This window comes from Calonectris borealis, chromosome 10 (genome assembly GCF_964195595.1).
Source record: "Calonectris borealis chromosome 10, bCalBor7.hap1.2, whole genome shotgun sequence".
Taxonomy (NCBI): Eukaryota; Metazoa; Chordata; class Aves; order Procellariiformes; family Procellariidae; genus Calonectris; species Calonectris borealis.
This window is the reverse complement of record NC_134321.1, coordinates 21158198-21183447: the sequence shown is the minus strand read 5'-3', so window position 1 is coordinate 21183447 and position 25250 is coordinate 21158198. Positions and strand designations below refer to the sequence as shown.

General features: G+C 36.1%; 1 protein-coding gene across 1 annotated transcript in view; it reads right to left on the bottom strand.

The window, feature by feature from the left end:
• ATP2B2 (ATPase plasma membrane Ca2+ transporting 2) overlaps positions 1–25250 on the bottom strand; it is a 436864-nt gene that overhangs the window by 71059 nt on the left and 340555 nt on the right. Inside the window, exons 9-15 of the mRNA XM_075159342.1 lie at positions 23818–23943; positions 22003–22035; positions 20389–20481; positions 14390–14431; positions 12455–12619; positions 9994–10208; positions 8253–8495 (exon numbers count right to left, since the gene is read on the bottom strand). Coding sequence (XP_075015443.1) covers positions 8253–8495; positions 9994–10208; positions 12455–12619; positions 14390–14431; positions 20389–20481; positions 22003–22035; positions 23818–23943 — 917 coding nt within the window. The remainder of the gene's footprint in view (positions 1–8252; positions 8496–9993; positions 10209–12454; positions 12620–14389; positions 14432–20388; positions 20482–22002; positions 22036–23817; positions 23944–25250) is intronic.

Sequence of the window (25250 nt, the reverse complement as noted above, 5' to 3'; positions counted from 1 at the left end):
AGTGACTGTCAGTCCTGTTTATAATCTTGCAGCGATTATTTATTCCAACAGGAATAAATGGAATCTGCAATTACCAAACTGTGATGGCAAAGGCGGCCAGTATAAAGGAGGTTATTATTACCTTGTTTTCTGTCACGTGAAGACAGAAAATAAAGAAATATAATTTAACTTGATCATAAACTTGTAGCTAGTATGGGAATAATGTGTCATGCTACATTCTACAGTGCAAGATTATTTTATTTATCCATCTTCTCCTCCTATGTTCATTTGTGGCTGAGGCAGGACCGTCACCCCTTTCTTTGACAGAAAAGGAGACTGGGAGCTAAGGAGAAGAGTTGTCAGGAGCTGCAGGCCTTCTGTTGCCAAGTTCATTTACAACTACAGTTTACTGTGCAACGAGAACTTCAGTGACAGAACTAGCTCGCTCTGAGCACGTTTATCTCACCCTCTCCACCTACACCGTTTCTCCATACAGTGGGGAACCTGGCCGCTAATGAGAATACGCGGCCCTCCAGAGAGTGTAACAGTGTCGATAGCAGACGTACAGCATGGCCCTGCTCCGATCTCTGCTCCCTACCCCCTCTTTGCTTAGCTAAATCCACCCCACAGACAACTGCCGAGCAGCTTTCTGGGCAGCTGATTCCATTCTACCCCTCACATACAACTCTCAAAAAAGGAGACTTTATTAAAAAAAACCTTTTTGCTAGCCAGACAAAGGCCCTGTACCCCGACGGCAGAAAGCTCATGGCTGGGATAACACGTCCTATGCTTTACACATTGAAGTAGTCTTTTCTAAACACAGTTAGTTCAATTATTAACTCAGTGGCTAATACAGTGAGAAAAGCTGTATCTGTACCTCTCATTATATAAAACTTCAATGGCAAGTCAGGTGTGAAAATCATTACTCTCTGCTAATTACCATTCCTAGAAGCAGAGACAATTAACTACATAATCTATTCTCTCTAATAATTATTATTTACACAGTAAATAATATGCACACTATAGGTTTTTTTTTTCCTGCCTAGCTTATTCTGAGAAAATGCTTACCAAGGACTTTATGAACAAGTTTTAAAGAAAATATTTTTTTGTGATGATTGTCTGGCTTATATATATAGGAAGATACTTTGGCCTGCATTGTCTGGTCCCATCTATAATGTATATCTACATTATCCAGTTGTATAACACTCTGGGAACAAACTACGGAAATTGAGATAAAGATATAAATTTACCTCTAATAGTAATAGTTTTGCCTATAAAGTAAAAACTCTTACAAAATACACAGATTTTTAGAAATCAGTTCAATCAAATTTCAATCAAATCAAATAAATTTTTAATTTTAAATGGATCTAATGCACCATTTAGCTGGAGACTCAGAAATGTTCCAGACAATATTTTAACACCATCACCTGAGCACTTCAAAAACAAGAGCATATACAATTTTCACAAATTTCCATTACCAAACTAACGTGCTGAAAGCAGCCAATAAAACACTTACAGTACTATCCTCAAGTTGCTTGCCTCATAAGACAGCCTTACTGACCTAAATCCAACCCCACCTAGCTGGAAGATGCCACCCTGAAGATCATGCATCGATTTTTTGCAAAAGCAGTTTTTCCTCTGTGTTTCTCCTCGTATCGTGTATTTGGTAAGATTAAGAATGAGGAGATTAAGTAAGATTGCAGAACACACACTGTAAAACCTGGAGCAGAGCTTCATGAGTTCATACAAATCCACTTGTTCTTTTTCAGACAGTGAAAAATTAGTATCTTTGAATTCCTACACCAGTTCATCATCTGCCAGCTGAGGATTCTCCTCTCAGTACATTTTTCTGTGACGTTTTCTGGACGGCTTTAGGTCCTGTAGAAGTAGAGGATTTTGCCTTTCTGAACGTATTCCGCAGTGACAGTGCAGGAAGGCGATTCAAGCCTGTGGCTCCCTCCTCTTGCCTCCCTCCCCCAAAGCCCGATGACACTGACGACAAGCCAGGCCAGTGTCATTACACAGGCTAAGTTGCAAAAATTCATCCCAGATATGTTTCTCACTGTTTACTGATTTCCAGGATTATTATGCAAGGATAAAACCTTTCACAGACCTATCCTTACATAAAATGTCTCTCTTCCTCCTCCCCATCCTTCTCAACCTTAACACACAAGTTACTGAAATCCCGACGCATTACCTAAAGGTGGAATTTATTTTTGAGCATTGCCTGGAGGAAAGAAAGCAGAGGTACGAAAACCGTTACAGGACGGTCTCTGCTCAGATCGTTGCCAAAATTCACTCAAACCCCTCCATTCCAAAATTACCAGTGCAAACCTCCCCGTGGACAAAGCTTGCAACTGCATGTGGAGGGGAGGTGAGGCAGTACAACAGGGAGAGCCGCACAGACGTAAAGGGGGAGCATGTGAAGAGCATGTGTGAGCTCTGCTGCTGCCAGTTATAATCATCTTTCTTCCTTACACTCCAGTCTTACCTTTTTTCCCCTCAGCGTGCCCTCATTGCGACGTTCTGCTTTCTGGAGTTCTCATTCCCTCCTCCACTGCCTCTCCTTCCCCAGGGCTGCCCTGCCTTCTTACAGGCGAGCCAGCCTTGGCTGGCAACCGGACTGTCTGGCTGATAAAGGACTGACCTCTTCACAGGCTTCAAGCCAACAACTGGAGCTGCCAGTCGCATCTGCAGCGTAACCTTAATGGTAGGGACTACAGAAGGAGCAAAACAGAATTCAGGCCAGGCCATTTACTTGGGTTGTCATTTAATGTTCTCATAAATGAAAGCTTCCCTCAATCCATCCTTACTCATTGTTTTGGCCACTTCTGTCCCCATTTCTGTCCTCATTTTTTGTGTATGTGTTTTTGTTGCCGTTTGTTGGGGTTTTTTAAAGTGTAACTTAGAACATTGTGAGCAGCAATGGATGAACTTATCTGGATAAAATAAGAGATGACCTGAACCTTCATGTACAGTAAAAACAAATGGTAATTTTGTCTGTATTTTAACACAAGAAACAAAGAGCTTGAGAATAGCTTTTAAGAAAACTGTAACTGAGAGTAAAAGTATCTTTCCAATTTCAAATACCAAAATAACTAAAAATGTAGTTTGGAGGATAAAAGCTACTTTCTCATGGTGGTTCTTTGAACAAAGAAGATGTCACTAGAATAGTGACATCCAATAGCAATTTGATTTAGCATGACTGCCCTTGGCAGACAGCTATAATAAAGTACAGACTCTTTTGCTGTTGCCTCAGGAAACACAAATTCTGATGATCTTCTGTTGATAGGTATGGCATAATCTGATCTATTGGGCTTTGAGCTTTGTGTAAGAAATGAAATAAACAATCTTCAATCTTTCCTAAACAGTTAGGGTCTCCTTCTTCCACTCCATTTTGAAAACAAGACTTCATATAAATACACAGACACATAAATATATGTATATAGACAGATAAAAGAAAAGGTCTATGCTCTGTCAGACAATGAGAGCTGCATATTTTCCATTACTTTCACCACTTCACTTTTGTAGAATGTAATTTCTTCTTATGGTTCTCATATATTATAGGTTACCTTCCTGCTCTGCCAGCCTCCCTCCACCCCCTTCCTCCAAGAAAGCATGAAGTACATTCATGCCAGCATTCTACATCAATCAGTCAAAAGAACTATTTATTTGTAACAATAAAATTCTGTGCCAAAATCTCTTGAACTGCTTTCAATATAAAGAAGTTAGAAATTTTGTTCCACTTACTTTAATAAGATCTTTCATTATACATTCAGGAAAAAGTAATTACACAAAGCAAGGAGGTGAATTAACACCTTCCTATCTCTCCTAGTAAATCTTAATGGCTGAGTCTTTTGCAGCTCCATCCTGCTGCTGTGCGCCCGTACCCCCGCAGCCGGCCTGTGGCCTCAGCACCGTTCTCCCATGGAGGGTAACCATCGCTCCTCCCCAGAAAAAACTCCTCTCAGGGAAGCTTGTGGGGAATAATCCCTGTTCCTCCCTGCCGGGGTTATTTGGGGCCCTCAAAGCCATCCCTGCAGCCTTGTGAGGAGAGGTCTGCCTGCGCCTACAGTGAAGACCCTCATCTAGGGCTGTGGTAGGAATGTGGTTGGAATTTGGATGCTGGCAGCAACCTTGGCACCTTCACTGTTAGACGTTAGAGTGTCATACGCAGGTGTTCTTCTGCCGCACGATAAAGAGCAAACACTGCTTTCTCTCTTCTGGCTGCAATAAAATTGCCTACATTCTTTTTTCTTTTTTTTGCTTCATTCGCCCCTTTTGGTTTTGGCCTTTTTGTTCCAAAAGTTCTACAAGGTCACGTTCATTACTTGACTAACATTTATTAACATATCGACTAACATACGTTTACTTCATTTCCTAAGATGGCAGAAGCTGTAGAAGGGAGTGAATGTTTTGCACTTTTCTGTGACATCTCTGCCTTTTTTCCTTCGAGATCCTCGGTTAAAGGATGCCGCTACATTGTGCCACACACTGTGCAAACGCAGTAAATGATACTCCAGATCGTCAGAACTGAAAACAGTCCTCCTGATGCAGATACTCACCTAACACAGGCATAAGGAGCTTTTTTGCTCCCTAGGCACCTATCAAGTACCAAATGAAATGCCTGTGTTAGTTACTAACAATAATGGGTTCAGCTGGGTCTTTTCCACTGGTGCTGAAAATCACTCAACTAAATACTAATTGTGATCTCTTCTTAATAAGAACACATTATACCCATCCAGCAAGCATATAATCTATGCCCTGTGACAGTTTTCAGGAAATGAGAAGCAGCAGAACACTTTTCTAATTAAAACTGAATTTAAGCAAGCAAGAGCCCGACAGAAGAGTTCAAATCACTAGTTTTGGTATTTGGAGTCTCTATTTCATTACGGCTCCATGATATTCAAGATCAATGTGCTTCTGCTCCAAGTGCAATCAAAGCATTCCCAAAATGCAAATTTTGTTTTCAGAGTAAGAGATGCTTTACCATTCTCATCACAGCTCACATGCAAAAATGTATGAAGTCCAATTTTTACTTCTGGGTGGGAAAGCTATCTAAAACACGAATACTGGAAAAGAAAGGTTTTCTGGAGAACAGCTTCACATAAACAGCATAAAAGCAGCATTAAAGTTGCTCTGAAGCTAATGGAAGGCAAAATCAGCTCACCCAGTAACTTAATCCTTGGAAAGCATTGAAAAGAACTATATTTAATGATGCTATTGTTCAGTTGGAATAATTTGTGTTTAATTTCTCAGGGAAATTCAAATCTTTTATCCCAAGCAGTGACATTATTTTCTTTTTATATTTTTATCAATGGTTCAATTTCCTCGTAATCAAAAGACAATGCAAGAGGGAATATTTCTCATTCAGCAGAGCATCTTGACTAATTTTATGGTCCCATATGCGATCACTCTGAACAGAATTTCATACAAAGCACAATTTACAGCATATGCATAGTTCTAAAAATAGAACATGTAAAATTCAATCTTAGTGACATAACACTTATACGTCCTTTGGGTTTGAGCTGATACTCACAATTTGATTAAATATGCTCTAAGAATGAGTGCACAAGTATGCATTCAGTATTAGCAGCTAGAAAAATAATTCTGTACACTTCTTCCTGGAAACAACTCCCTTACGTATTCTTTACTGTATTTATTTACTATTTAAAATAAATGAGGGCTATGGAGCAACACCTTGTATCTTAAACTTTAGCTTAAGCTTGTTATAAACAACGAATAAAATGAACTCCTCTGACACTGGAGCTATCATTCTCGTGGGGTCCATACCGCAAGGCTTGATCTTATGATGCTGTTATAAAAGCTAAAAAATTACCATTAATTTTACACAGATAAGTTCAAGTAGTCCTCTGATATGCATCCAGAAGAAAGATGATTTTCAGAGGATTTCACCCTTTTATCAATTTTACAGAGAATCTCTGTGCCAAGCTAAGAAAGAACTGAAATGGTGAAATATTGACTCTTTTTAATAGGCACACACAACTAATTTCAACAAGAAGCAATGAAGTCAAGCCAGAGTAAAAAAAGAAATTCAAAATTATATTGAGACCAAAGTGAAATTTTAGAACTACTCCTGACCAGAAATTTTTCAGTCAAATGGAACTATTACCACAAGAGAAAGACAGAACATTAACCAGTATTACAGATGCATCACTCTGGAAAGTCTGATGCCTTCCCATGCCTTACTCAGAAACCGAAAACTATTCTGAGATTCAGAGAGGGCGAACTTGTGTGGAAGTTGAACAGAAACACTTTGTTACTGTCTTTCTGATTTGTTACTGGTCTCAAGCATTCAAAATGAACAGCAAAATACAAAACACGTGAAGCACAGCTGACATCGAGTCTTGCTCTGCCAGTCGCACCTGACTTAACTACCAGCCGACCTGCCTGCCCTCTGCCTTCTTGTTTCTTGGGAATGAGGAAAATTCTGCCAACGTGGGTAACATTCTCTCAAAGCCCTCCCAAAGTCATCAGCTAGGACTGGTGACTAGCATTACCACGTAGCAGTTGTACAAACACACATTTATATAGGTACCTATTATCCTTCATCCCAATTTGTCTGTATTACCTTGTCTTAATCCCAGCCTGTGTGTGGAGTATGAGTTTGGTTCTATTTCTCTTTCTACACAAGTACCTAACCTTACTTAGGCTGTAACAATATTAAAATAACTAAGATGTATGTTCCTCTCCCCAACAATCAAATGTTATACTGATTCGTGAAAGCATGATTTACCCAGCAATAGTAAAATGTTCTTGCTAGTTATTCTTGCTAACTTTTGCAAATTAGATTCCAAAACGCCACTGCCATAAAATATCCACACTGAACTATTACACAGCATTTACACCGAACCACCTGAGAATGGAAGGCCCATCCTGCATTTCAGCTAACCTGACTGATTCTGACCTGGACAGACCATAGGAAAAAGCTAGAATAAGATCCAGGATTCATCTGGGAACTGGTACTGCTGGTTGGCTGCTCACAGGTGAAATCGGTGCGCAGCTGAGCGAGCTCTGCTCTTCCAGGGTATCCGCATTCAGCGTCAAAAGGGCTGGCTCCCACCTCAGCGGACTGGAGCCATTTGTTCAGTGCGAGAGAAGAGGTGCACCCACATTGCCGGCTGGTTTCAGCTGGAAGGTGGCATCTCGCAGTGCCTTCCTGAGCCGGTGGAGGCTTTGTGCGATTCCCTCTCCACTCCTGATGCAGGAAGCGGCTCAAGCTGCCCCAGGGGCTGGTTCTCCCCGTATTTCCCTTTCCAGAGAGCTTTCGGCGAGAGCAGAAGAGCGAGTGCATCACAGCACAGACGACTGTCCGAAGGGAGCCTAAGCTGCGGCTTGCCTTCAGACCCCAACCCTGGCTAAACAATCCTCAGGGGCATTCATTTCAAAAACACCTTCGCCACAAACACACTTCGCAAATCTGCATCAGGTTTCTCAAACGTTCTTCTTCCACGTGTTGATTGTTACTAACACCCAGGTATTTACATAGCAAGAATTAAAGGAAATATATAGACTCCATAGTATTTCACCAATTGTTTTCTGTGATTATATTTTAAAAGACTACTTTTACAACAAACGTGAAGTGCATGCAAGACTATTACGCAGCTCCACATAGAGCTATAAAAAGGACAATACATAAATTCATAAACTAAAAAAAAAAATTATTTGTACTGCAGTATTAAGATTAAGCTTGACCTTTCAAAGAACAAATCTATTGCAATTGCAAAAGTTTTCAGCCTCTTTATTAGCTCTGTACAGAAGAATTTAATGCCACAAGCAAACATGGTATTTCCATTTTGCCCTCCTTTACAGACTGAATAAAATACTTCTGGATGTAATTCACTTGAAACCAGAATGAATAAAGATCATTAACCTCACTGATTTAACCAATCCGATTTGTCCTATTTGAGAATTAATTGAAAGTTCTTAAGACATGCAAAAATAATTCTACACATACGAAGTCTCAGTGAAAACTAGTTGTGTTAGCAAATTTACCTGCACCGAAACTGGGCCATCCCAATCTAACAGGAGTTTTTAAAATGTAGCATGGTGCTGTACTTATAAGTACATCCCTATCCTTAAAAAAAACCCATAAAATATACAGTTTTTACAGCACCTGTTCTCATTTTGAGGACCTCAACAGTACTTAACGCTTCATAATCAACAACAGGATGCTAAGGAATTAACAACGCTTAAAAAATTACAATTCCTTCTGCTATGTTTCATTTTATTGGCAGAAAAAGGCTACTTACCAGAATTTTTGTAGTGTAAGCACTGTTGATAGCAATTGCATTAACCAGCAAATCAAGGGTTTTGGCGGGTACAGAATCTGGGTCGGGGATCTCTTTGTAGTGGACATCACCAACGTAGGCTTGGACGACCGTCATCCGGTTGGTTGTCAGTGTCCCTGTTTTGTCGGAGCAGATGGCTGTAGCGTTACCCATAGTTTCGCAAGCATCTAAGTGGCGGACCAGATTGTTATCCTTCATCATTTTCTGAGAAAAAGCAAAATAAAAAACCTTGAAGATTTGCTTTGACAGATTTTTAACATCGGTTATAAAAAGCAAAAAAGCATGCATTTAGTCTTGTTCATTGAACATAATGCTCACTAAACTAGAACTTTAATCAGGGCCAATAACCCAAGCCCTAGTTACAGACAACCAAGCAGTGACCACCCCTGAAATAATTTTGCCTTCGATAAACCAATATACTTCCATCATTTTTTGCAGTATATATACATTTTAAGGAATAGCTAGAACAGCAAAGATTAGCTAAAGAAACTGAAGATAACAGGATTTTTAAAAAAGTGTAATTATAGCAAATATTAGACTTCTTTTTAATACTCTTTCCAATGCCAGGATGTTATCTTGCAGCACATAGAGGGACTATACATTCCATATATGGGAAAGAAAGAAAGTAACTAACAAACAGAAAACCCCCACACCCACAAAAAACCACCAGAGTACTCCGTTCCACAGTGCACACTTTTCACAAGATGCACAGCCATCCTGGAAACACATGTTATCCTTGTTCATAACTTCTGAATATTAAAAAAATTCTGTGCCCAATCACCTGACCCTTACTTTCAGACACTATCTTATATGCACAGGGCACAATATCACCAGTTGTACACAAAGCTGTATTGCAGTTTGATACTGCAAATATAGATACACGTGCCAGATGAAGGACATAAGGAGAACGGGAAAATATTTTAAAAGCAACTACAGTCTTTATTAGCAAAATGCCATGCTTGACGTGCGCTCTTTTTTCCTAATAATAATGATGTTTGGCTACATATAAATCAAGCTTTCCTTCCTAATGTTCATATGTTAATTTGTTTACACATTAAATGGAAATAAACTTTAAAAAATCTTCATCTAAGATTCCCAGAATGTTTAAATAAGGCCCATCTGACTAAATTGCTAAAACAATCTGAGAAAACTCCCAGATAGATAATGGAGTAATCCACAAGTCCAGGATTTTAATCCTCTCTAATTTCCTAATAGAATCATTTACATTGGCTACGAACAATTGCATTTAAGAAAAGTACATGAAAGCTCCAGTGAAACTCTAATTTCTTTGAAAAGTTTTCCTGAAGACTTCAAATCCGTGTCAAAACTTTGTACTATTGCACAGGAAAATTTGAAGACAAAGTTATTCTATATCAAAAAAATGGACTATTCTCAAAGTAAATTCTGCTCAATAAATTCCTGGTAGCCTTGCAAACTAAGTAGGTATTTGTATTGTTCGATATTCCTGCACTGTGTGGTTTTAAAGATATGTATTAGAATATATATGTATTTGCATTTTTGTCAGAAATACTTTCAATATAAAGCAAAGTTTCACTTTAAAGGAATTTCACTCTCATTAACATTTTGTGCACATTAATTTACAGGCCAACTTTCATCACACTTGACAAAACCTGAAGAATAACCTACTAATAACTCAACTGGACAGCATTTTTCTCCCGTAATTATTTTTAATGTTTCTTACCTTTACAGAATAAGCCAGAGAAATAGTGACAGCAAGCGGAAGCCCCTCAGGAACAGCAACCACAAGTACAGTAACACCAATAATGAAGAATTTAACAAAATACTGAACATAGACAGGAGTGCACTCCGGCAACCACTGTTTCTTGTTGACCACAAATGTGTCAATGGCAAAATATAGTACCAAAATTATTACAGTGATGGCAGACATCACCAAACCTGAAAATAGAAATAATCAATTACTATAAAACAAAACACAATTAAAAACATGCGCAATTAGAAATTTACATTTTAATTCGATATGAAATTGTTTTCTTATTCTACATGGCATTTTTCTCCAGTACCAATAATGATAAATTTTACAATGTATAAAACATTACTATAACACATTTACAATAGCCAGACATTCACTGAATTCTACAGAACAGCTGAATCATACTACATTAATTTTTAAGCACCATCTTACTGCTCCTTTAAAACTTCTCAGTCAGTCTAGTTCAACACGAGTTCCGCTGTTGCTTAAGCTAAGCTTTTTCAATTTAGTACATTACTTTGCCTGGTACAACATTTATCTGTCCTTTTAACCTCCACCTTTTACAAATTACTAGTCTACCCACAGTCAAACACTCATCTTTCTTTTAAATAAGCTTATCTTAAGAGGCTTGAGAAAAGGAGTCTCCTGTAGTTTATGCTGCTGTATAAAATATTTTAGAAAAGCCCTACTGATGTGTCTGGCTGAATACAATGAGGCAATACTGCAGAATCGTCCACAGAACAGTTTTTAATTGTTTTTCTTGAAAATGTGATAAATACCAGTGTTTCCAAGGTTTCCCTTTTCAAAGGGACATATGCAAACAGCACGTATTTTTATGAAGAGCGGCTCAAAAGAGGTACAACGCTGACAGTATAGGGTTGAGACAGTAATAAATATTTCACAGAATTCACAAAAGATCCCGGAGACTTAGTATGCTCTCCCAATGACACAGACTTTGCTAAGATAGCACTCCTCCTCCGCAGTTTTGTTCCTGGGTCTGAGTATACAAATAAAAACTCCATTAGAACATCTATTTTGCCTTGCTATGATTACTGCTCTTTGGCAGGTTTCTATGAAGCAGTTAAACCTGCATTTCAAAATAAATTAATTTCTCTCTAATGAGATCATAGAGTAGAAGGGGAATGCTGTGAATTTCATGTCTTGACTGAAGTTAAAAATAAAAAGTTGGTAAGCTGAAGGATGCTAAGGTTGACAGGAAACAGATGAGTCAGGGAGACTGCTAAATGCCAGAGGATAAGGAAAAACCCACTAAAATATTGTACAGGCAAATACTCATGACAATGCAAGCCATCCCCACAGATTGCCCAATGACAAAGAAAAACCAAATGAGGCAACGATTAATTAATTTAATTCATATGACTTGCCACATTATGGTTAGAAATCCCTATACAATTACTTTAAAAGTGATATTCGTATGCCTGCCGAAATACCAGAGAGTAATAATCAGAAGGCAATGTAGAAAGGTACTTAATCTAAGAAATTAATGATCATGAGAAATAAAGTGGGTTTGTATCAATGCATACTGTTGTACACCTAGCAACAAAGCAGAGAAGCTTGAGGAACAAGAAACCGGGCAAAGCATGAAATTGGGTATGAAAGAGATGGACGATACAGATTCCGAGTCATGCACTGTTCAGGCAAAGGACAGAAGTGGCATCGTGTGTTATGTGATCAACTAAGTGTAATGAACTTAAAAAGGAATGAGAAGGAATAGCAGGGGTAAACATCAGACTGGTAAAGGAGGATAAAGGAGACTGAACAGAGGTAAAGTTAGGAATCTGCTGTAGGGCCTCAGCCAAGGATCTGGATAGAGATCAAGATCTCTTCAATACCGCTAGAAAAATGAACCTAATGAACCTGATGTCATTATGAAAGATTTTCACTTTCTACCTACATGGTGGAGAAGTGCTACTTGTCACAGTAGGGACCAGATGGTACTGGATACAAGAGTCAACAGATGTGTCACATTTGGGTAGAAGGCAGGAACATGGGTATTAAGAGAGAACAGAATGATTTCAGAATCCGTAAGAGGGAAATACTGTGTGAGTGATATTTTGAGATGATATTTGAGATTCTGAAACTCTGTACTCAGAAGTTCTAAGGGGAGAGGAAATTAAACATGTAATTACTGCATTTGGGAATATTGCATATGAGAAAAGCTACATTTCATTTTGATTCAAATATTCATTACAATCCAGATTGCCCAAAGCTTCCAGTTTCTTACAGTCAAAGCTGAGTTTTAGAAGAATAAAAGATCTTCAATACCACATAGTATCCTTGGAACAGTATTATGATGACCTATTTCTAAACATTGCAGTAAAAAAGGCCTATCCCTTTTGAGAATAACTTGTTTTAAAACCCTTTGTTGCTAGTAAAACACACTGCTATTTGGTCCGTTATCCAGTCATACCTGCTTTGCCTATCTGGACTGCCAGCTTGGTCAGCTTGCCCTGAAGAACAGATTTTTCTTTCTTGTGCATGTTGGATTTCTTCTTGTCTTTGTCGTCTCCCTCTCCCCCTTCTGCACTCTTCAGTGGCTGCATCTCCATGGCAGCAGCCCCATCCTGCTGCTTGGCTAATAATGCAGAACAAAACTGTTACTCCCAAACTATTCTTCATTCTTTTTATCTTAGTGTTGATACTTACTGAATTCAACCAGCAACACCCGGGGCAGGGGCTGATTGCAACACCGATGATTGTAACTAGGCACAGGATTACATTTCCCTCCCATGGCAGACAGATGCCCCCACCAGACCCAGGGGGCTGCTGCAGGGGCACAAATGTAGAAGCATACCCATGTGCACTCCATACGTATGGGGTATGTAATGCGCTGTTTGTCAAGTACCATGAAAACCATTGATTTTTATTTCTTTATTGATTTTTTTAAGCCACCAATGACATTCTCTGTTATACACATATATATCACTTAATGTCTTGCAAATTACTTGGCAGGTAACAGCACATCAGTCGTGCAGGATTTCCTAGAACAGCAGATCTCAAATGCTTTGGCAAACAGACGGCCTATATATCTCCAAATTTTGGTGTCTCATAGATTACAATGCACCCTTATAATCATACTTTTAATGAAAACATTTTAAAGGCAACGTGGTTCCACAGATGATCCATGCACCACTCCTCTGGACTGCCTGGGCACCTCAGTGACCAGTGGACCACACTTTGCGAACCACTATTCTAGATAATACCAGACTTAAAAACTTTCCTCAGCATTCAGTGTTGAAGTAACTTAACCATCAGGTCAAATGGTGATACCGTCATCATTCTCCCATAAAAAGCACACATAATTTAAAGGCTAACCCATCCTTTCTTGAAAGAATGCTAATACTAATATAAGGAAACTTCATTTTAGTATCAAAGAGAAAGACATGATTTCTAAAAGCAATGACATTCCAGTTTATATATGTGTATGTGTCTGTTTTGTACTGAACACAGACATAAGTAAATTAAATAGAATGAGATGAAACAGCTTTGCTTTGACATTCGTGAACAGATTGTACAAAACCATGCTTATTTGACCTGGAAATCTAATTCATCTATCTAACCTTAAAACTTATTCATTTAATATCATTTTATTTAATAGTTCTGTACCATTAACATCTGAGTTTATCTATTCAGTTTCTGATCCACCACGTTTGCAACCTTTAGAATTATCTGAGAAGAGAAAGTTATAGTTTAATTTACTTATTTGGCATAACCCAAAGAAATCGTGATAGCTGTATCTCATAACATAAAAAGGGAACCATGACTTTGCTTTGGAGAAAGCAAAATATTTATTTCCTTTTCTTCCTGAAAGTGTACATTAAACAAGAAACTCCTAAGATTCTTAATCTTCCTGTTCTTTATCCTTATAATACACTTCTACATTGCTAAATAACCTCTTGGCTTTAAAGCTTCCTTTTGTTATTGCTTTACCTTCACCCTGCAAATGAAAATATGTCCGTATGATGCCACTGAACACCAAAGATGACGAGACATATCAAAAATAGGGCTGGAAATTCACTAACAATACATAGCATACATAACTTGCACAAGAGAAATGAATTCAAATTAACTTTGTGACATGAAAGTATCATCCATAAGTAGCTTATTAGAAATACTGATCTTCTCCTACCCTAAGTATCTGATATATCAAAATTCTGTAAGTTACAATTTTTTTTGGTAGGTTTTTTATTGGGTTTGGTTGTTTGGTTTTTAACATTCTGTTTGAACAGTAGGGGCCATTTTTACACACAGGCACAAAGCACAAATTTTCATTTCATTTTTTAACAGAATTTAACTACATGCTAAAAATAAAATCCACAACCTCCTTAATATGAAAGAAGATTACCTTTGTTCTGGCTGTTCTCCATATTCCCATCCTGCATTTTGCCTATATGATGAAAAATTTCAACAGACAACAGACAGTAAACAATCTTCACCCAAGACAGAACATGAAAATGGGAATTTAAATAAAAAGGGCAGACAAAAGTAATGAGCATGTTACAGATATTTATGATCAGTAGCCATTGTTATCATATGTTTACTTAGAAGCATGGACAATTTAGCTGGACACATTCAAGGAACTGCAGTCAAGTTCAATGTTGTAACATGTAAAATATTAAATATCAGCACATATTTTTGAGCAAATCGCATAAATTAAGAGGGAAAAACTAATAAAAAGAATCCAGTGGAAAGCAGAATTCGAATAATATTCCTGAACTGAAATTTCAGAGAGCTGGGACTTTAAAAAATCACAGGTAACATTTTGGCACACATCAGTATAGAGCATGACTTTCTTAATGTACTCCAGAATTAAATTCATTATTTTAGTAAATTAGGACAAAATATAAACAATAGTGTTAATAAATATAAATAAATAAAAATGTAAATCAGATATGAATTTAAAATTACATCTTCCTCACTTGGTTGTATCATTTAGCAAGTTAATCCTGTAAATACAAATGCCAAGTGACCACCTTATGTTCAGATTTATCCTAAAGAAAGATTTGCCAAGTGCATCTGTAATTTCCAATTTAGTATTTTGGCTACATATAGTCTTACCATACCAAAGTCCTTATTTGTTTTTTTAAACTGAAAATATACCGTTGAAAGTGTATATGAAATAAAAATGGCAAAATACAAATTAGAGCATACAAAACTTTGGTATTCAGAATAACCAGAAAGCAATTTCAAATGTATTCAAAATTTCTTGGTGGGATCCCTTATGAAACTTTCACAGTGATATATGAATTTATCTTACAGAAAAGACTACTTGAGATTTATAAATATTACATTCAGAATGGATGTAATTCTCTTTTTGTAGTTATGTATAATGCACAATAAAAAATAATGCTAAGGAAAATTAATAGTTAAAACACCTTTACAGGATTTTTGACACTCATTAGAGTTTATAAAAAAAAAAAAAAAAATTACAGCAGTTAAGTCCTGCTCTTCCGATTTCCTGCTGGTACTGACATGCACAATAAAGCAGCAGAAATTATGCTTCAACATACATATTAATTTTTTCACTCTATGCTGTGAATAAATAGTAGCAAAATTAAAAGGCTAAGATGCATTTCTTGCATGTTTGTATTTTCAGTAATTGGGAGATCACTAAAAACTTCCCTCTCAAAAAGAGCAAAAATGGCCAAATCAGTCATAAATTTATCACTACAACATTTCACCCCATACTAATAGGCACTGAGAAATTCAGAAGCATAGAATTACAGTAAAGGAAAGGATGTTTCGCTACATAAAATCATCTCAGTACTCAGATGGATTACTAAAATATGCTGAAGTAAACCATTTAGCATCAACTGCTTGTCTGTATTTCTGACTCTATTCCCACCTTGGCTATAACATGACTTTTAAAAAGGCAGTATCTACCTTCCAAAGACTTATGTTTTGCCATGAGACATGAATCTATGAACCTGAACAAAACCAAGTTCATTTTAATTGTGAAATTAAAAATTTTTGCATACAGTGCATAGTTGAACTTGCCATTTGCCTAATGGCTATTTTTCTTAGAATGGTTTTTAATAAAGTCAGAAGAAGACATAAAACATCTCTAGAGATTCTGATTTCTAGCTAGAGGATAAAGCCTTCCTTAAGAACTGGAAAACATTAATTTAGAGTAGGTAGTCTGCTCTATGTCCCTCTCTATAGTTCCTCTTTCAGAATACAATTCTTAAACTCAGCAGCTACTACACTTAGGTTATTGGGGGACAGGGAGTGGGGGAGTCATCACAGCTAGTTATATTCCAATTATTTAGATAGAATAACAAAGAATAAGTAATTCAGGTAACTATGATAAAAAAAAGAATGCTGTAAAGGATTTCTTTCCTCCTGTTCCAAATAATTTTAAGCCTGCGCTTGGCTATAAATTATGAATGAAGAAAGAACGTAAGAATGAAATTAAGATGATAGAATCACTACTGCTGAGAAATCCTTTCTCCTTTCAGTTAGTGCTAGGACCAGAAATATTATCCCATCTTTCTGACCTTTGTGCACTGTTTAGAAACATTAAAAGGATGAGTATTTATTAATATTTTGATAGTATTTTTGTATGTAATTCTTTAAAAATACGATATATTTTTACAGAATATAGCAAATTTTTTCTTCTTTTCTTTTTGGAAATAAGTAAAAGGAACAATGCTTGGGCCCTGAAATCTGGAAGAATTAATCTGAGTATATTTTTATCACTTTTGATAGCAAGGATGAAAAATCAGAAGGTTTAGAAAAGAATATAGAGCCTCCTAATATGAGTTGTATTCTGCAGTTGCTTTGAAGGTTTTGAGTTTGAATATAAAATGTTTTGCATGTTGCCTTTGCCTTATTAAAATTTCTGTCTTTTGGAACATACCCATGGCATATTACTGCCAAAGTTCTTACCCCAAAATACAGTTACTTATTCAAACGAACTTTCCAAGAAAGACTGCCCTTTACCTCCCCCCAGCCCTTTATGACGAGTCAATGAGACAGAATAACAAAGACCTATCACTGACATTAGAAATTATTTGTTCATTGAAGGAACTGCTTGGAATCAACCTAAGCAGCTAATCGAGTTATGTTCTCATGCGCTGTGATGGAGCAAAAAATACAAAATACCCTAATGATTTTCCAAAATGTCTCATCTTGCAATAGAAATGAGTTATAGCCCTCTTATGGCAAGTCAGTTATATTCTGCAGCTAGTAAGAACAGACGCGCATTGCAAATCTATATATAGGGGGGAAGTGACGTCAAACATATCTCAAGTCAATCATTAGGTATTCTTTCATGCAGTGTGATATCAGAGCCAATGCATTAGTAAAACACTAAAACACAGGTCAACTACAAAAGAATAAATCTGATTCCACTGTATCAAATAGGGAGTTTTAGATAATTCTGCTATGCACTCACTAAATAACTTCACTTACAATTCAGAAAATACTTTAAAATATATTAAAACTGCAAATTGCTTTGCAGGAATTGAACATTAGTGTACATATGCCAGAATGGATGGAACTAACAGTGGATGTTAATTTCGTATTTCAGCCAAGACATTTCTCCGACTCTGGTACGGTGTTTCTATATCAGAATATAATTTTAAGTAACAAATTCTCTGAGTACCAAATACCAAAAGAAACCCAACAACCCCACATGGAAATCCTGACTGAGGAATTGGGTAGTGCTCTATTGGTCAATGATAAGCACTCCTTTCTCTAAGGAAATAAAATTTGGGGTAAACAACCTGTAAACAGTGATTGCTGCTTCCCATATTTTCTTTAAAAAAATTTACTTTTTCTAAATACAATACTTTAAAATTAAATGAATTTTCATGATTACTACCTTTCTGTAAAATTTTCTGATCTGCTCATAACCTCAACTTGTAACCTTTTAAAAACTGAATATATTAGCCATAGCTTTAACAAAGAGATCATCAAACAATTACGTATTTTAACCTCAACTACTAGTTTCCAATAGAATTTATAATAGTTCCTTCAATACAGCAGATAACAAACAGGCTGTGTCACAAACCTATATGAATTTATCACTATAAGCTCACTGACTGAAAACAAAGTACTTCTTTTCTGTGAAATGTATATTGACAACTAAGAGAATTAACAATACTTTATTTGAAATGGTAATGAGTTGATTTTCAAGTAACAAGCAATAGCATTTCCTGAGCTAAGTACTTAGTCAAGTATATAATATTTTTTTCTTATTTGAAGGTATTTTCTACACAGAGGTATTAGACTTCAGGTAAAAATGCTTGTTGCCAGTCACATCTCAGGGAGAATTCTCAGACATTATTTAAAAAATTCATTTCATCCACACCGAAAAAATATCTACATGAACTTGGCCTCCTTGCTTTAGAACTTTTTTTTCCCCTTCCTTTCTCCCCTCCAAAACATGTCTACATTTTAAGTATTCTCTAACTCATCATCACTGCTGACTAGAAAAATGTATAGTATAAACAGAAATTAGACTTTGGCAATTTCCCAGACAATTTCAAAGCACTCAGATCTAACTCTACTTGCCAAGTCTCGATTCTCCTCTGAACACAATGTCAGGTAAGTTGAATTGTGGAAAGCATCTCCTTTCCATGTTGATCAAAGATCTGCAGAATTAATTCAACTGCCTCACCTCAGAAGAGTTAAAAGCAAAAACACATTCAGCTGCACAAAAAATTGACTTCTACACTTAGTGCACTGAAAAGAATTCAGTAAGTATCTCTCAAATCCAAGATAAACAGGGACAGTAACTATTGTTTCTGATGGGAAAGAACATGATGGAAAATGACATACTTACTTAAGATACTGATTTAATATCCCCTGGAACTCAATTTCCGCATTAAGTTGAGGCATTAAGACTAAACACAACAGATATTTACCAGGCAACTAAAACTTGCTAACAGAGAGACCGGGTTAGAACAATTTAGGACTCATTTCTGCATCTTGCTGAGCAGTGGTTCTCATCCAGCAAAGCACTTAAGCAGATGCTTAACTTAGTACTCAGCAACTTGCAGGACTGAGCATAAATGAAATACTGCAGTCTCCAGTGGGATTGAAGGAGGATATCTGGTAAGAGTTTGTTGTATGCGTATGTTTGTTTTACACACAATAGAGTGGAATTATAGAGCATAAAGAATGGGAATGAAATATTCATCATTAATTTCCTCGTTCTTGGTCTCTAAGGAATCTGAAATTGGGGTGTTGGAACCAGGATGATATAAGTTCCTGTCATGCAGTGAGATGTAGGGATCGTAAATCCTAGTTTTCCAGCAAACTTAGAATGTGCAGGAGTAAAATTTTAAATCTGGTTATATGTTTCTTTTAAATTATAATAAAATTATTTAAAAATAGGCTCAAAGATTTCCTATGTCATTGCTTTAAGTAAGCTATTACACTAGTAAATATGTCAGGAACTCTAGTTTCACATGCATAAAGCAACTACTACTGACCTGTGTGGAAAAAAATTTCTATCACCAACACGATGAAAAATAGAATTATTTTTGTCAGTATTATTGGTGCTGTACAAGAGGGAAAGGTTTCTATGGCAAATAAAGACTAATGTGTCTGATTATCAGAAAAATACAGTTGATGCCTAGACTAATATTGACTCATTCAATTTAATACTGGAATTAGACTATTAAAAGAGATACTGAAATATCTGCATGCTAAGAAGTGGAGTCAAGAATCTGTACTAAGAGACAATAAAAATTGACTACAGTAATTTTTTTTTTTCTTTGTAGTAAATACAGGCAGGCTCATTCGATGATTGCTATCTAAGGGCATACACAAATATCCACAAACAACTTTTCAGTTAGTCTCTTCCAAAAAAGATGCACAAAGCAGCAAAAGTTATTCCTAAAGCACTGTTAGTTGAAATTGAGCCAGATTCCTGACCCCAGCACTATTTCTCAGAACTACATGAAGACTATTCGAATACTTATGAGAGTGCCACATCCGAAGAAAAGAAGATACAATCCATTTATCGTGGTGTTCTTCAGATCTATGCTGACAAATGTGTAAAGAGCTTTACAATGAAACTTCTTGTAAAGGCAACTCAAAAGTTTTGAAACTAGTCTTACTTAACTGTTCCTTTTAATTGCAGTTTTAATTAATGGCAAATAGGTCATAATTCCTACTTCTTCCTCTCCCATGCTCAATTCTGTGTGAATAAAGAAAGTCGCAGCATCTTTGTGGCATCTCTTATAAGCTACTATAGAGTTTACGGAGTAGGATCTCTCAGAGGGTAATCACATGCACGTACAACATCTGTGCAGTTCATAAAAGGAAGAGGGAATCTTATATAGTCAGGAGAGAAATCTACCAAATAAAACAAGCTAGGTGTTCTTGACGTACCATTGACTAAGCTGGCATTTGCATTATCAGTGGCATTTGCACCTGCTGCACCATCTGTAGCTGAAGGAGGGTGGGAGGAGGGATGGGAAGAATCTACTGAGTAATAATGGATAAAAAAACCAATAAATAATAATAATAATAACAACAACAACATCATCATCATGAACAAATGCACATGACAAAACAAAAAACAGTTATGGTATACTATGGCTTGGTTTTCTCCAAAATCAATCTGTTTTAAATTATTTAACATAACTTTCAAAAGCAAAATGTCATTACAAAGGTGTTACAAAGTAAGGCAAAAACTCATACATGGGATAATAATAATAATTAAAGAAATAAATATGAAAGACATTTAACAAAATTAACAGAGTTGGTGAGAACTGACGGTACACAGTAATATGTACATCGCTTCGGTCCTTTTATGTGTAATTTTTTTTACTTTAATATAATGTTATGCAAATATGAAAATTGTTGAAATATTTCCCTTGAGTTAATGAATTTATGCCCTGCATGGGTAGTTTTAAAATATGCAGCATACTACATAGTATATACAACATCACATACCTTTGTATTTTATGTAATGTTGCATATTATGATGTATTATTGCTGGTACATCCCAGTCTAACACGGGCTCAATCTATGTCCTGCCATAACCTAGTTAATAGGCACACTGATCTCAGTAGAAACATTAAACTTTTCGATATTGTATGTGGAAATGGCAAATACAGTCTTGAGGAGAATAATGAGTTATTTTAAAACCAAATAATAGACATTACATAACTGCCTGTTTTGTGGTGAAATGAAAAAAGTATCAGAAAAAAAAAAAATCCTCGTTTTGTTTTCAGCAATTATCTGCATATTAGAGAAACTGGTCAAGCAATCTTTCCTAACAGGAAGGTGAAAAATTCGAAGAAGGTTTTATTATGGTTTTTTCATACTAAAGTTCAGAAAATTAGTCTTTACAATTAATAAGTAAAATAGGTTTTGTTTTGTTTCTATTGGTTAATCGTCCACAATAGAACACAGAAGTCCTACAATGAATCCTGATCGAGACTCTTGAACTTCCTCAGTACTTGACCCATAGTGACTGTTTCACACCACACTGGTTTGTTATTCAACAAAAATGGTCATGTTTTATTTAGGAATGGTAAATTGGGAGAAGAAAAATAAACAGCATACAGGATTTTAAAACACACCCTGTGTAACTACATTCATGAAAATTTCAATTGCAAATTTGATTACTGTGATGGTAATAACTTAAACTGTTTTGGTTACTCATGCTAATTTTTTATTCCATTTGGATACTCACTCTAACCAGCACAGCATGAACTGCTAACAGCAAATCATGCATTTCAACATTTAATATACTGTAATTTACTTCTGAAGAATAACTGATTACTCAAGCTTAACATTAAGATTTGCAACCCCAACAATGCGTGCACACTTAAATGTTTGCCACGAACAATCCTGTTGATTTGAAATTATTCTTTAATTTAACCAGACTGATTCAAAGACAATTATTTTAATCATTCGTTCAACCCTGATTTGCACCAAAGCTTGCTGGCTAGAAGCCTCATCCTTTCATTTGATGCGGTACAATTCTTACTCTACCTGGAAGCTGATGTCCATCCTCCTGTTTCACACCTGTATGATGATTTTTACAAAATGTTAATGAACAATAAAAGCATACACCCACATAAGACTGAAACAAACATTTATGACTGGCAGGATTTCAGAGAATTGCAGGTTTATATATGAGAGTACATTATTTGAGTTTGGGCATGAGCTCTGCCCAGGCACTCCTCCGCACTAGCACAAAGCTGCTAGCAACGTTAGCAAACGTGAAGGAATTTTCTTGCTGTTGTAGCTACACCCAGTTAGATTCAGCGTCTGCATAAAAAGTCCTTGCACACCTCTGAGTCTCTCTGTCTCTGGCTGGTAAGTTACGACCGCAGTGCAGTGCATTACTGTGCTGTCTCAGATCTCTCAAGGCTATCCACAACGAAACACGAGAGAATCACTACCATAACATGCGGAGAAGCCAACCCAGTTAAACAAAGGACCTCCGGACAGACAGCTATCCCTTTCAAACAGGTACCGAAGTTGCTCCTTCTCACCTACAATATCCTTAGACACTGCCAAAACAGATGCTGGCAGAGCTCAGAAGGTCTGTGTCTAGGAGTCTTTCTCTTAATGACAGCAAGATCAAACTCTAAGATGTTGTTCAAAACTAGTATGACATGAAAGAGTTTTACTTTGGGAAGTTTCGGTCTTTCTCCTTTTAACGTTCCTAGAACTTGCCATGCCTAGCAGGTATTGCGCATTTCTGTGTAGAAATGCAATGGTAAACATTTTATAAAGTCTTTCATCAAGTAAAAAGGGATTTGCTCAGAGAAACATGGAGTCAAGCGCAACCACTTGTTGAACATATTCAGAAACTGAAATTGTAGGTCATGAAAACCATTTAAATTTGGCTGTCCTATCTGCAGCTTCAAATTAAAAGGATGGAGATGAAAAAAAGGTGGAATCACACTGCCTGACAGATACTAAGGAAAAGGTTCAATAAAGTATAACTACTCTTTTTTATTAATGGTGAAAACCACTAAAAAGAGTGGAAATGTCTTAAAAAAAACATATTAATTGGCCCTTAATTATGTCTGAAAGATAAATATTCCTAGAATAAACTGGGAATGAAATTTTGAAAGTAGACATGAACAATTTACAAGACTGTATGAACAAAAACTGGAAAGGACACACATTAAATCATGTTCCTGCTTGGTGTGCAACCCATAAATTAGCAATTGCTTATGACATCACACTATAATAAGGTGAAAGACTAAAGAGATTTCTTTATTTCATTAACTGACACAGGATATCAAAATTAAACTCTCTGTTAACATTTACTGCTACTTTCTTCTCTTTTACTATTCCTAGTCTGACCTTTACTCCTTAAGAAATTAAAATGCCTCTAAAGTCACTCACTGATGTTAAACAACCAGGCTAGCAAAAAGCCACAACTTATCTTTATTTTATTTTTGAAGCTCAAAGAAAGACGCTATTTCCATGGCCAAATTTTTTTTTTCTGGAAAAAATATTACATAGATGTAAATGCACAAGAGCAAAACCTTAGCAAATTTTAGGTGAGTATGGATTTATGTAAAGAAGACACGGCAATGGGAGTATGCCTATGTATTCCCTTGCATTTAATTATGTACTGAGAGTCTGCAATTTCACACTGGAAAAACATCTTGTTATCCAATGTATTTATTGGTTAACAGCTTTTGCTGTTTTTCTGTGTGACATGTAATGACAAAAATGTATACAAAAAAGGAAGTTTTTAAAATCGTATTTATTTGTCAAGAATGGAGGAGAGCTCTGGCTACACAAAGCTTTTTTCGGAGCATCCTTATGTGTTGTGAAATTTACCTTTCTTATCTTTCTTTTCTTCTTCTTCTCCTCCAGCACCTAGCAGAGTAAAGATGATGCCTGTCTGAGAATTCACACCCACAGCAGTTACAAGCATTCGTCCAGAACCTTCCATGACATGAGTACCTGAAAACATGCAATATAAGTTAGATATAGCTAAAAAAATAAAAACAACAACCATTAAATATTTTATGCAATATTTTTACTATAGTACTGAGAGAGATTTGTTACACTTTAAAAATCTATATTGAGGCCAATATAATTACAAACCAAAAATAATCCCTACTGTTTATATTATTCTCAGCCAAGAATGGATGCTTAATTGCAAGTCTTAGGCTGCACGTCCATTAAGCATACACATTAGATTCCCTTTTTAAAAGCAATGTTGTCACTAACGAAGTTTACATAATCTTTACCTTCACACAGTTAATTCTTGTAACTTGGAATACTATTACATAAATGAAGTGAAAATATGCGTGCAATTTCTCTCATCTTTCTCAGTTACGGTTGATTTACAGGCATAGAAAAAATATTTTTGAAGATAATTTCACATCTTCGAACTTGAAAAATCAATACAGAGAAAAATCTTCAAGGGGACGTTCAATTAAATCGAGATTCCCAAATAGCAAGAAGAATCTGACGTGCACTTGAAAACAAACTCAGTATGTAGAGAGCTTTCTATTACTCTCAAACAAATCAAAATGTACATTAAGTTTTTCTGAGATGGATCCTTTGCTTAACTAGGTAATTGTATCATTATCTTAAGTAAATTCCTTTTGAGAAATATTGAAAAAAAATGCTTTATTGTATAGAAATTGTTTATTTAGGGCTCTTATTACTATATTGAACCAAATGTTAGGTGCATCTAAGATTATAGCCTCTTAGAAACTTTTTGCTATGAGCTGTGGAAACACAAACAAATAGAAATTACTAGAAACGGTCAAAAGTATTCTGATTTACATTTTGGAAAAATTTTCTAACACAGGATTTGCAAAAGATCAGTCTATGCAATCGCACACTGGCTATTTCTAAAAAAAGTTTGAAATTGAAGAACAACCTATTGTTATGACATGTATTTAAGGCCAGTTAATAAAAGCTTATTAAAAAAAAAAACTGTAATTGAAGCATAGGAAAAAATGTGCCAAGGATGGTATCAAATTGTGACTAATTTGTCATTTCATTCGGTGAAAATCTGAATCCAAAAACTTCATTATTGAAGCAATATTTAAAATGTTTGAAGAGAGATATCCTTAGTAGGTAGTGAATTTTAAAAGATATAAAGCAGATAAGTAGTGCTCCTATGAAACAGATAAAACCTAAATATATAATGACCAGAAACTACTGATAGATAAATAAAGCTATTCATTGAAATAGACTTTATATTTTATCCTTTAGCAATAGAAAATTATGTTATGCCAATAAGTGTAAGTCAC